Here is a 14,951-nt window from a genome sequence, read left to right as displayed (position 1 = left end):
GTTATAAAGTTTTTGGTTTTGTTTTAAATTATTTTGTAACAATGTAATTATTTATTTTTATGATAATAATAATATAAATTGTATACCTACCTATTATATTGCTTTTAAAGTTATATAATCTCTTCGCTTACATAATAATTCATAATTAATAAAGTTGTTCAATGTTGACGGATTCGAATGATAACAGTTATAAGTACTGAAAAGCTATTATAGTCTGTTAAATAAATTTAAAAAAAAATGTTGATAGTTATTTTACTTTTTAGAATTAGATAATTTATTATATTATATACATTTTAAAATATTTATAGTTTGGATATTCGTTGGAATCTTAAAATGCTATAAAAAAAATCACCCAACTATTTATGACCTATCAACACAGCAATTTAATTATTTATATTTCGTTGAAAACATTGAATCAAATTATTAATATGCGATTGCCGATTGACAATAAATTAAAAAATTTGTTCCATAATTTATTAAACTGTTTATTCATAAAACATATCAAATTTTGATTAAAAGACAAATAAAAATATAAAAATATCTTAAAATGTTTAAAATTGCATACAAATCTAAAAAAATTGCAAAATATGCAAAATAAAATATTGAATTCTTACAATTTCCTTATATAATGGAACTATTTTTGTGCTTACTCTGCTAGATTATTTAATCAACTTATAACAAATATGCAAATGCTAGTAAATCTGTTGCCTATAGCTAATTTATTATTATACATATTATATAATATAGCCCTGCAATGATCTTATTGTGGTAATAATATTTTTAAAAAAACAACTTAAGACTGATATAGGTTTGTGGTTTCTTTTTTATCGTCTACAATTTGTGGGGTTGGGCATGTATTATTCAGTCTCGTAAAAAGAATACAAACGTGCAGTACGAAATTTAGATATTTTAATATCTAAATTTCCACATGCACTTCATCCTAAAGTATAAACATATAAATAATAATGTGGTCAAGTCCGATATGTAGATACTTATAATTATACCTACTAGCCAAAAATAGTTTTCAACATTTACAGCCATTAGGTATGAAAGTTATTTGAGATTCGTTTGATATTTGTAGGACTCCCCGAGAAATGTTGGTTTTTAATTAATACCATATTAAATTCAACCCATATCTATTTAATGTTTTTTCATGACGTCATTCTTGCTGGAACTGCCTTGCATGCCATATAGTGTTTGCAATGTTTACAAGCGTTTTACCGTATACAGTATAATATTGCAATTAATAATAATAATAGTCTATAAAATAAATGTTAATAATGCACTAATGCTAAGCAATATCAAACATTGAGTAAAACCATTTTTGTATACAATATTTAGGCACATGTAAAAGCAAATTTTTTTAGATTTAAATTTTAAATAAATATTTAATCAGTCTATAAATGATTGATCTTCAATTTGATTTTTTACATTTTATTTACCATAATATAATTGTATCAAAACAATACGTCATATAGGTACGTACATTTAAACAACTGTCACATAATACTTAAAAATTAAAAATTATGCTTTAATAAAGACTTTCCGATCACATAACTTATCATAATGTATATAAAAAATGGAATAATTTACTTACATTTGAGTAAATGCCCAACTCCTTGTACGGGTTCACTGCAACCAATATCGTTCCTGTGTAAGTCTGTTATAAAACAACGTTAAGGAAAACATTTTCACGTGAAATAGGTACAATAATATTATAATATCACACATTTTATAGCTGTAATTGAGCGTTAATGGTGTGATTTTAATGTCATGTATTATTGTTTAATTTAAAAAAAAATTATAATTACTATATGATTAAGACTGTTTATTTTCTAAATGTAATATAATGCCGTATATTTATATAATACTATAGCCTATACAATTTTTATTTTTTATTTTTACAAAGATATATTTAAAATCTGCAATTTATGTACAATAAGTTCATTTGTTAACTAAAACTAAGATTTAACAACATGAATTAATTACGTGAGAAAGAAAGCCCACCAGTGTGGAAACTCTCTTACTTGGGGGGGGGGGGGGGGGGGGGGGAGAGAGATCTGTAAAATGTTACGAGAAAAATCATTTCTATTGAGAAAATGCATACCTACATTAAAATATAATGAATGACCCATAACATTTGTATGAAAAAAACCATGGTTAGACTTATTACACGATTTATATAGCCACAGTAAAATGTAGTTTTTTGTGACCATTTTCCCTTTTGCGCCTAAGTAAATAGCTATGGGCTTAGATATAGTTTTAAACTTTCTCATGCTTTAAAATGTTTGTTTTATGTTTAAAATAAACATTTATTTTTAATTTATGTTAATTTTATGTTTATTTTAAAATGTTAATTCACTACCAATGTCAACAATATTATTCCTCCTGTTTTATCTGTTAAATCATAAATATAACAGGAACACAGAACTCGGAGAGGATCACTATGTTATCAATAATGTTATTGTCAAATTAAATGTCAAAAAAAAAATGTGTTTGTCACCTTGCTATTAAATAAATTATGCTACTACTCAAAGTGTCATGGAACCTCACAAGTGAGATTAAATTTCATTATTTATGATGGGAATAATATAGGTCCAATCCACCACAAATCACAATATGTCCATTTTTCAGAAAAAAACAACTATCGAAATCTGATTAATTTACTAGTTGCGTGCAAGTTTTTCCCTCGGGACAAGTTTTTGTACCAAAAACGCGCCAGTTCCGACATCCTTATACGAGTTCTTTTATAAATAATATATTCGCCATTCCAATTCTTCGCCTAATTCCCTTTGCATCTCACGTCGTATATATGTAATTGTTTGTTCCAAGCAGCAGCAGCAGCAGCAGCAATGGTTAACCTGTTTTATGAATCTATATGATACAGCCATTCACCGATGAGTTTGCTTGTATATCCTTCTTATATTGTCATTGCAATCGCCATTGTTTTTGTTTTGTTGGCATTTATTTTCGTGTTGTATTTTTTACACATGATGTAGGTACCTACTACACGAGGAATAATATACCTACTGTAACGGTCTGTGACGGTGATGGCAATTTGAATCAATTCGTATAATATTACACACGCACTGTCAATGCCTTTTGTTTTCGCGAAAATCAAGTTCGTTTAAAAATCGAAACAACGGGACCGTGACCGCGCGTGCATGTGTGTGCGTTCCGTTCACCCCTTAGTGCTGCAGCGCCGACATATTGTGCTTACCGCGTTTATATATTACAGGCATAAATACGTTAGAATATAATAATATAAATCACAATGCGTAAATATAGACCCGAGATCGGAGCCCAAATCGGCCGAGGGGGAGGGGGATGGTTCAACCCTACACAGCCGGCCCGGATTTTTGTTACATAATCGCTAAGCGAGAACCCTATATTATATTATTGTACACGAACAAAAAACTAACGAGTTTTAGTATTTTTGTCGTCTCCCCGGGAACATAAATTTGTTATATTATATAATATCGAAATGTATTTGATAAAATATTTTTCACCATACTGCAGGTGATTATATAACTGTATACCACTGCTGGTTAGTTATTTAGGCATAACGTCGTACATTGAAGAAAAAAAAATAATGGACCTTAGGAACTTCCGACGTTTTTCCAAATATTTTTATATATACATCTGAAATCACGACATAATAATCACGACAATGGTAAAATAATATTATGTACTCGGTTTACGTGCATTAGTTTTACGCCGTATTTCAATAATTTATTTATTTTATATATTTTTCAACATTTGGAACTACAAAATAACTAAATTTTAACTACCTACTTAATACTTAAACATTGTAAATATTACCCCACTCGTCCCTACCTACTTGTTACAGTTATATGAGAAATTAGGCCAATCATTGTAATGTTTCGTACAAAGCCAGAACAGCAACAATCGATACATTTTCCAGCATTTTCAACCAGCGATAACGTACCCACCTATATAAACGTACGCCTCAAACTAAACATTTGTATAAGAGTGTGACAGGTGGTTTTTCGGGATCAACAGTTCTGGCCAATATTACGTATTATACTATAGCAGTATGATGGCGATGGTCAAAGATTTACAGAGTATAATATATGTTGTGGGTCCCATCCTTAGGGCGGTGAAAGAATAGTATCATCGATCCTAGCAAAATTGTCCTTTGTTGCATTGATTTAAAGGTTTATTGGTGATCAACAAAAGCGGGTATTAGCCATTAGGTAACCTTTTAACAAGTTATATATATTTTAAATAACAAGATAGATTTTCTTACTAACTACATAGGTAATTTAAGTCGTTAAAGTATTTATTGTATTAACTTGGGCAGTGGACACTCAGCTTTAATAAAATTTACTTTGTACGCATCCGCAACTGTATTTATAACTAATTTTTATTTAATTTTCTTTAATCACGATGTTCCTATATATACTTATTAAAAAAAAAAAAATCTAACGAACCAAATAATTTGGTTGACACTAAATGAGTAATACGCGTGTACCAAATTGCCTAAACCACTATATAGATAGTATGCAATAAGAATAAAATGAATTCAGTTTCTAAGTTAAGTTAATAATTTTCTCCATAATATTAAGTTTAAACTATTGCATAGGTGCACAGTTAGTTATAAGTTAAAGTTCTTAACGTTGACAACTGAATCAAGTTAATTTTTTCCAATAACTTGGTGATGTTTGTTGATTAATAATAATTTAAGGTTAGTACCACCTACGTTGTGTACCTTCAGGGTTTGTGGTGGACTTGTGTGAGCATTTTGTGAATATGTGCAATAAAATTTGTTGAAGGTAAGGTCTTATGTGTTCCACCCCTTCACTCCCCACTCACAACTTGGTCTATAAATCAATCTCCTTTGATATATTATTACGTGGGTATATCATAAACATCACATACTCGCGCGCACACATCAAAGATGGCGGGACAACAACAACAGCAACTATATATATATAAAACGTATTCGCTTCGACGCTAATGGAAATACACGTACCTAAATTACTGGTATACTTTAATACTTATATATATATAGGGTGTATAGCGTGTTTGTCCTCATGTGACCTTACCTGTGGCTATCCCGTGGGGTAAAGTACCTAATATACATTTTCGATATCCAATTCCTAAAGTTATCGACTGGGACGACAACAAGGGTGAACCTCGTCACGATCCGATGACGACTTTTCAGCGCAGTCATCGTCCCGATCAGTTAGCCCCCCTCCCTTCAACAACCCATTCATCTAGTCACGCATCGTCGATTGGCGCAAAGGCGTTAGAGGAAACCACGTCGAGCGAAATTCGCCAATTCCTGTATATACATAGGTATATGTACCGGCCCACGCTACGGTACCGTTTAATAATGTATATCTACATATTACAGTGAAACGAGACGACTTGTTGACAGGATGGCTTTTATGCTCTTGGAAAAGAAAAAAGAACTAGGTCGAGTAGTCTACCACTTCCACGGTGTATATAAACACATTGCACGAGGGACGAACGATAAAACAAAAAAATAATAATCGGGACAAGAGTATACTGCACGCGCGCGCGTAAACGTACTTGCGAGTGCCGTAATTGCGTATATTATAATATATTATATAGGTAGCTGTTTATTATTATTATTATTATAACACAATTACGTGACACAAAATGTGTGCCCGAGTGTGTTCTCGTATTATAATTGTGCGATTCATGTCAGGGGCGAGAATAAGTGCATCGTTAACGAGCTGAAAACTAAAATTGAGTCAAAACGTCTCAAAAGTCGATTTTAATTGAATTTTATATTTATTACATTAATACCTACGTCATGTAATATTATAAGAGGTCTGGGTGTTTTGCTTAGACTTAAATTTTCTTAAGAATCGATTTATGGAATGACAAGATAGAAGGCAACGGTTTTAAGTATTAAATTTGTCATATTCGAAAAAATTAACCATCAGTTTTATTGTTTTATTATAATGTTTACTTTATTATTTTTCAATATCTAAAATATAACTTTATAATATATGATGGTATAAAATTAATGTAATATTACAAATATTTAAAACTATGTAATTTTCTTGAATAGTTTACCTAGGAAATCACTAAATTAATGTAGCCCATGTGCCAGTATAAATTCTCCAACATACGCAATTTGTTATTATTATATACAATATACATAATGGTAACACGTCAACTTTTCACTCAAATAAAAGTCAAGAACGTCTGAACTTGTTTTAATGTTATAATATATTATGCTATCTTTCGAACAGAACCATAAAAAGATTTAGTTTCTAAATAACATGAATTTAATAAATATAATATTATAGTCCATTCATAAAATTGTATAGGTAAGGTTTTCCATAAAGTTATGAAGTGTTCATTGAAATATCTTATTAGTCTTTTCAAGTTAAATTTAAAATTAACGTTAAGTCAAGATCACAGCTATATTATATAACTATCAATAACTGCAAAATTATAATTAGTTAATTAATTTTTTGTATACAATCTTGCAGATATTTACAATTATTTTAATTAATAAATACAAATAAATAAATAAATATTCCTTAATTTAATATTTTGTTGACACTAAATTGTAATTTCCTAAGCCACTACATAACTATAGTTTGAAATAATAAATAATAACGTGTTATTCATTTTTAACATAATAATGTTTGGTTACTTTTCAAAATATTTTAAAGTTACACATGCAATTATTGTAATATTTCTGTATGACTCAGGTCACCCAGATGGTAAATAAAATTAATCAACTTAATTTGAACTGAATTAAGTCATCATTTTCTTCGTACGATCACTACATTATTAAACTTCAATGTATTATTTGATAGGCAACTCTTAATAAATTATTGACGTATAACTTAACTTTCTAAACTAATCAAGTTAATTTGGTTTTTATTAACTAACCAATATTTAAGTATAGCTAATAATTAAGGCTTGCGTGATTATACAGTTTGTTCGTATGGCGTGTGTAAAAATATTTGTATTACCTTCCTATCTGTAACGCCGTCATTCATGCAATACCTAGCATTGTATAAAAAAAATGGACGTGGCCCACGACGGGCGGCGATTATTTCCGTCAAGACGTGTATATTATTAAGATATCGAAAATGTTGGTAGAAATCGTTCCAACTTTAGGGTTTTCGTCTCAAAAAATAATTAATACATAGGTAGTAGGTACCTACGCGTGACCATACGCAGAACGTGAGAATATTATAATATCATACTTATACCTATCATTGTTCTGGCCGATTGTATTGTAATTTTTTTCGACCGCGAAATCATTATTATCCTCAAGACCAATGGGACGTACCTATACTTACGTAATTAATATTTAAAAATAATCGTGAAACATTAAATATTTACTAAAAATATTTGTATAGTTAATAAAAAGAAGTCAACAAATTAATACGATTCGGGTTTCATTAAATTATTAACATATATTATATATTATATTTTTTATTCAATGAATATGTCGATTCAACGCAAAAATAATAAACTCACGTTTACATAATAATATTATTATGTGGCCTAATATTATACGTTTAACGAAACCGTCTTTATGTTCTTCCATACACGCATCGTTATAGTAATATCATTGTAGGTTGGTAATAGGTTCGAAGGTGCTTTTTTATGCCTCGCTAGCCGTTTTTAAACATCGGAGATTAAACGATATTGTATAGGTACCGACCGTCCCGACCGCAATAATTAAACAAGTGCTGTATGTATTATCCCTTGTCACACTTTATTCACAATATTTTTTTTTTTCAAAGCGCTGTTTAACTTGAAAATGTAATTTATTCATTTTACTGAATACCTACTGTGAACAGCAACTATATTAGGTCTCTAACTATAATGCCTACGCCCTTTTACACAATAAGATTCAAAGACAATTTTACATTTTCCTTCTTGTCACTTTAACTATATCGTAATATGTACTAGGTAAAACGATGTTTTTGATGAACTATCGATAATATAATCTTCTAGATTTAATTTTGTAATAAGAATCGTTGTAATTATTATTCATTGATAACCCATTTAAGCTTTCCTATTAAGTGTGCATATTATAAAAATTATTATGCAAATTACAAAACAATAATATACAGCAGGCGAGAGTTGAAAAGTATAACTATGTTATATCTATGATATACCATGATTAATAAATTATGCTTAAATCGTTTTCATCCAAATATTAGATATACAGCTTCTATTGAACTATCTTCCTAAATTAAAGGTAGGTAATCTTGATTATATCTTATATTAACAGAAAATAATGTTGCCCATTTAGACATTTAGGAAACTCATCATGAGCATTTATCCCCCACCCCCAAATACCCTGGCTTATAATTAATACGCCACTGGTCAAACGGATTTTGTAGAATCAAATACGCGTTATATTATGCATAGTATGATTTATACTCAAAATATTATAAAAATTTAAAAAAAATAGCAAATTCATTTTTCACTAATCAGTCGAGCAAAGCCATGTTCATGTTCATGGTAGAAAAATATGGTAGGTACACTGTATAAAATATAAAGAAAAATAAATAATTCGATGCCCTGCAACGAATACAAAATATACAATCATCAATGCTCCGATAAATAGAAAACAAAATAAACATACAAAACATATTTATTTTTTTAGCTGTTGATTTTATTTAAAAATAAATCGATCTATTAACCATAATATGCTTATGCGAAGAATTATTTCGTATTTTTAAAGTAGTTGTTATACTATTATCGTCGTCATAATTCGGGAGTAATAAAAGAATAGTAAAAAAGTCATAAAACCTCAAATTAAACATTATTGTATCCGGTGGCCCTGCCGCAATGTATTCGAGTCAATAAAAGCTATTTCAGTGAAAATAACTTTAGACAGCTTTATTAAACGCATCAATATAATAATACGACCGTCATAACATCGTTGTATATAATATAAACATTGTGTGATAAAAAAATATACAACAAAATGTTCAAAATTATGAAAATAAACACAATTTCTATTTTTCGTTTTATCTATACGTATTTCACTTCGACGACAAATTCATATCGGATGTTATGAACTTCACTGATAATAATAATTAGTAATGTAGGTACTAATTTATTATTTCCCGTTGATAGAGTAACGCTATACTATATAATATTATGTTATACATGTTATAATATGTTATAATGTATAATGCATTAAGTATATTAAGTAAGTATACATATATATACTCGTAAGTTTCGGTAATTAAACTTTAAGTTGTTAACATAATATAAAATATGTAGATTATGATGTTTTTAATTAATTATAATTATTTATTTATCATTACAAAATTAAAATTCGTATTAGATGTCAATAAGTGATGAAAATAAATATTAAAATGTAGACAAAATACAATGACGTTTTGAGCAATACGTGTTTTTAAGATTATTTGAATAAAGTTTTAATGACGAACTCTTATTTTTATTTAATGTTGGGATTTAAAATCCCAATTTAACTATTTTATAACTTTTATTTTGTTTTTATTTTATTGAAATAAATCATCTAGGTACAATCTATACATTATTTTTGTACAATGAGTAGGTTTGATAAGTGACAAATAAAAAAGGTTGACATGAATCATGAGATTAGGGAGGATACCCAGTGGTAACGCCCTATAAAGTGACAGCAATAACAATGAAAATATTTTAAATTTGAAAGACCTGGTAGCAACATCCAGCACTTATTTTGCTCGCCTACTAAAGAAGCAGATCTCTACACCATTGTCTTTTAAGTCTGCGGAGTGGTTTATCGGGGAGTGTGTTCGTTGATAATTTAGAGATAAGTAGATTTGTGTGTTGTTGAAGTTGATTGTGAAATCCGGTGTAATATAATTTGGAGATTTGGTTAAGATTTTAGACTTTAAGATGCATGTGGAATGTGGAGATTGTTATTGGTTAAGTACCAGGGTGCAGATGAAACTAGGTGAAGGCATATTGACTGAAAGGCTTGGATTGTACGGGTGTTAGAAGGTTTAGCGGCACCCCATTATTGAACGCCGTAGGTCCAATTTTATAACTTAAAATTTAAATATTTTTAAATCGAAAAAAAATTAGAAAAAAAAATTAAAAAAAAAAAAAAATCTACCACTATTATAGTATAATATTATATTAAATAACATATTCCTTAAAAATTTCAAGATTTTAAAGAATCGTTTATTTTGAAAATACGAAGAAATATTAAATTTGAAAATGAACAAAATCGTATTATTATATCCATACATAATAATATATTATAAAATTATAAATAATGATAAAAACAAAAGAATATTTTGACGAATTTATTGTAGTCAAAACTAGAAAGATTTTTCGTGATAAGTGAATAAATTGATATTGCATGCTTTAAGCTTAACATATTTTTATCATATGGTTATTGGTAATTTTTAATGCTAAATGACAGTTCATTTTCACGAATAATTTTAAAAATAATTTATTTATTAAACACCACTTACTTCAGTCGATAACTAAAGATTAGGAAACACATTCAAATCGTTTATAATGCCTCTAAAAGCTTTGTCTGTAAACAAAGTAAAATACAATCGCATATTATATGACCAAAAGCCTGTTAAAACCATATCCCTCCCGAATGGTATCAAAAAAAGAGTGAGTGATGCACGCTCAATCCATACACTGATTAAAATAAACATCAATAACATAAAATAGAGTTTAAGTGCATTAAACTGACAGTCGAAAATGTTTTTCCGACAGTTCAAAGTCGACAATTTCTCAGTAAGCGCCTGAAGTCCTGAGTAAGGTATTGTATTGTTACAACGATGTAGTTTCTATTGTATTATAATGGTATATGTCTGAATATACGTCAATGTACAATAATAATAATATAACGACTTCTTTCGTTTTTCTGCACATATATGTGTATATATATATTATATATATACTTACTTTATACTTATGTTTATATAGTTATATAATATTATATTCACCTCGGTTATAAAAATGACCTTATTTAATTTACACTTTATTCATAAATCATCGGTTGTGGAAAAATAATAAAAATAACGAATTTTATATTAATGGACTCGGGCTGGGAAAGTACAATGTCCGCCACTTGTCACATCGGTTCGACATTAAATTTTGTTACGCACTACAAATGCAGGGTTACTCAAAAAATCCTATAACGCCACAGAGTTTTTTTTTGAAAAGAAGTTTCCAATTTATTGTTAAAATATTGAAACGGCGCACAATGGTGTTGTAATTTATAATTTAAATTACAAAACGCGAACACCGAACACATATTATAGGTGCAGTGTTCGCGTTACAATGTACCGTATTTGCACTTAATTTGCTAAATGAAAAATTAACAACCGAATTACCAAAGTGAACGGAATGGCTTAACTTTTTAACATTAGTTGATGACATTAAAACGACAAAAGTTTAATCACTTAGAAAAAACTGGGTGATATAATTGTGCGTGTATTGTTTATTTTTCGTAAAAACAAGTATCTATAGATACGCCATACTTTCACAAACCGAAAATTCCCTTGCGAGTTTGTAAATAATTTCTTAGCACAGTTGTTAATGGTCTTAATTATAAAGTATAACTAACATATATAACTAACATCATACTATATATATGCAAGCAAAAAATACTAGGGTTAAAAATATTTAACTTAAAATAAATGTCAGGACACGTTTTCTTTAATTTATTGAACCATTTATTTTTAAATTTTAACAAATATTTTTCTCGTACAAATGATTTGATGTAAAGTGTTCTATTATTTTTAAATTTAATTATGGAACTAAGAAGAAAAAAACTATAAAAACTTTAGTTCATTAAACTACAAATATTGAAATATAATAATATATGCACGAGTGTAGACTTTGAATAATAACTTTTTCAGAAGAAATGTACCTACCATCAACAGAAATTTTCAGTAAACTAAAATTTATTGCAAACGTAATATTACATTGAAAACTTTTCCAAAATAACACTAGGAATTCGTGTTCATGTCGGCTAAAATAAATTTTGATGATAAACGTACACATAGGATCTATTAGTAAAAACATTAAACATTTAAACATATTTTTGAAGTTATTGTGTTTATGTATCAAACTGAAATAAATTTTTAAATTTTTTAAAAACGCATTGTAAATATTAACATAAACCTGCAATCCTACGATTTAGAAAATCATGAATCGTCTTTAAATAAAATGAAAAATTCATAATTTGTATTTTATTGTGTACACATAAACGATCGTTTAGGTTCCTTCAAACACAACATTCTAATTTAAAGAGTCTAATTATTGTAGAGTGCCCAGACGTTCTGTTTTTTAGTCAAGCACCCTTGTGTCCTGACAATAGCTAAAAACACGGTAAACATGTCTCTTTAATAAAAAAAAATCCTGTATAATTCATTAATGTCTTGTAATTATTTTTAATCAAAGGGTTGTTTTAATATGAAAATAATGAGAACCTATACAATAGTGTTAGGTTATAATTGTTTTACTTTTCCTCAAACAAATTTTTATAATTTTCAAAACTTAATTTCAGCTAGTATAATAATTATTAATAATATAAAAAAAATGTTTTATTAAATTTATATTCTTGGATTTACATATCTATATAATTCCAATTTGATACATTTTAACCTAACTGCTAATGTAAAAATATATCAGGAGCCTGACATTAAGTTTTCACGGTTTTTTACCCAACATGTTATTGATATTTATAGGAAAAAAAACAAAAAAAAAATTGAAAACTAACAATGTCCATAAGCAGCTCAAAAAAAGTCAAAATATTTTTAAAATTTTATGGTGCAAATAAAAATATAAACATTCAATAAAATTTTCATGTATCTACAGTTATTTGTTTTTGAATAACAATAAAATAACAAAACCACTACATGAGAAATCGAGTGAATATCCAATATTGTGAAAATATGAATTCAAACGCTCGTAAAAATTTAATTTGACTCTCTTATAGACATTTTTTTTTTTTTTGATAAAGGTAGATAATCTTATAAGGAATCTTGTATTACAATTTAAAATCTTAGATTTAAAAAGAAAAATTTTTATGAATTCTTAACTCAAAATAATTTGGTAATTTTCGTGATTTTTCCATATTTTGTCTATTTTTGAACTTTAAATGCTTATAAAAAAAAAAACTGTGACTAAGGATTTTTAATATTTTTAAATGTCATTGTAACAATATAGTAGGAGCCTTGTATTAAATTTTCAAACTTTTTTACCCAACAAATAAAGTTTTGTTGACATCCTTAGAAAAAAAGACTAATAAAATTGGAAACTGAAAATGTTCCTAATTAGTTCAAAACAAATCAAAATATTTTGAAAATTTGATCGTGTACAGAAAATGCTAATATAAATGACCAGTGAAAATTGCATGTGTATACACCAATTAGAGTTACACCAAAAACCAAATGAGATTTTGTTGAAAACTGATTTTGCGTAAAAATTCCCGTTTTTCCTTAATTTTTATGTTGTTTTTCCCTGCGCTTTTGAAAACTATAGGAAATTTTAAATTTTGACCTACCCAATGCACCAACGATTCACTTTCCCATCGAACAAGATACTGAAGTTGAAAATCCAATCATTATTTCGACTAAATTTCGTGTACACACACAAAAATTTTAAAAAAAACATACATCATTGTAAAATCAATACATTCATCGTTTCACTCAGAATCTAATAATATATTCGTTCAATAATCGTTATGGTATTTATCAATCAACACTTTTAGAAAAACAACCTACTCCTCTGGTGTATAAAACATTTTTTAACGCTATGAATGTATTCTGAAAATAACGTAAGAATTTTGTTGTTTTATTAAAATGGCCAAATATTCATTAAGAAAATCATGTGAATGATGTTACCGGTTGAAAATAATCATCCATAACGTTAATATAATGATAAAATATACTGTACGTATGTATGTAGTACATATTCGTATAAGAAAATTAAAAAATGAATTTGTTTCAAATCGAGACAGATTGCGTTTTCAATTGTTTCGTGGCTTATAACTAGAGTACAGACAAACGCAGTACGTTATGATATCAAAAGAAACCGAGAGAAACAAAAATATTATTATCAACAACGAAGACGAGTGATCGTTAAAACTAAAAAAAATAATTTTATTTATATAAAATACTACGCACGTAGGATAATGAAAATTAATATTTCTCGCGACACAAGAGAAAACGATTTTACATTTATCACCGATGTCAAAGCCATAATATTATTAAACAGTATATATAAATAGTATAAACCAATATTATATACAATATACATAGTGTACCTAAGCCATGCGATCACGCAACCACTTTGTCGTAGGTAGTAGGTACGTATCGCGTGTCAGCTATCGTCGGTGTTATTATTATTATTTTTAAATTTTAATCGTACTAGCGTCGATGAGCGAAGAAAATGTAAAAATAATATAAGTCGAGCGCATTCAACCATCTATGTTGCGAAAGGTATATTATATTGTCGGAACGATTTCGGGGGCGGACTGGCGGGCGCCCCCGTGCGAGACTTGCCGAGGGTGGCGGCCGCTGCCGAACGTGATGAGTCATCGCGGCGGACAGCCAGATCGGCTGCACGGAGTTCATTCCACCCCCTAGGCGGCGGTGGCAGTGGCGGCAGTGGCGGTGGCAGAATGTACAATAATAACATAATAGATCGATATTGACCCCCTTTCCGCACGTGGAGATGAAGGGTAAAAAATGTCCCTGTTTCACGTATGTGTATATATTTATATATGCGTATTATACAGATCTAAACAGGACGCGCGACTGTCATAGGACAAACGATGTTCATTACTTCGCGACGATTTATTCATCGGCACACGTCAATTCTATATGTAACCGTGTACACATTATATATACAGTAGTTGTCGTAAAAAAAAAATTATTATAAGTGCGATGCATTGCAGAATATTATATTATATAGTAAGTACGCCA

General features: G+C 28.8%; 1 protein-coding gene across 2 annotated transcripts in view; it reads right to left on the bottom strand.

Moving 5' to 3' along the window:
- The window catches only part of LOC132937377 (myosin-VIIa), a 153,351-nt gene that overhangs the window by 71,706 nt on the left and 66,694 nt on the right, over positions 1 to 14,951 (bottom strand). For both annotated transcript variants that reach the window (XM_061004195.1, XM_061004196.1), the window contains exon 3: positions 1,598 to 1,660. In XM_061004195.1, the coding sequence (XP_060860178.1) occupies positions 1,598 to 1,660 (63 nt within the window). The remainder of the gene's footprint in view (positions 1 to 1,597; positions 1,661 to 14,951) is intronic.

Source organism: Metopolophium dirhodum, chromosome 1 (genome assembly GCF_019925205.1).
Source record: "Metopolophium dirhodum isolate CAU chromosome 1, ASM1992520v1, whole genome shotgun sequence".
In the NCBI taxonomy this organism is placed as follows: domain Eukaryota; kingdom Metazoa; phylum Arthropoda; class Insecta; order Hemiptera; family Aphididae; genus Metopolophium; species Metopolophium dirhodum.
Note: the sequence above shows the minus strand (reverse complement) of the source record. Positions and strands in the feature narration are given on the sequence as shown.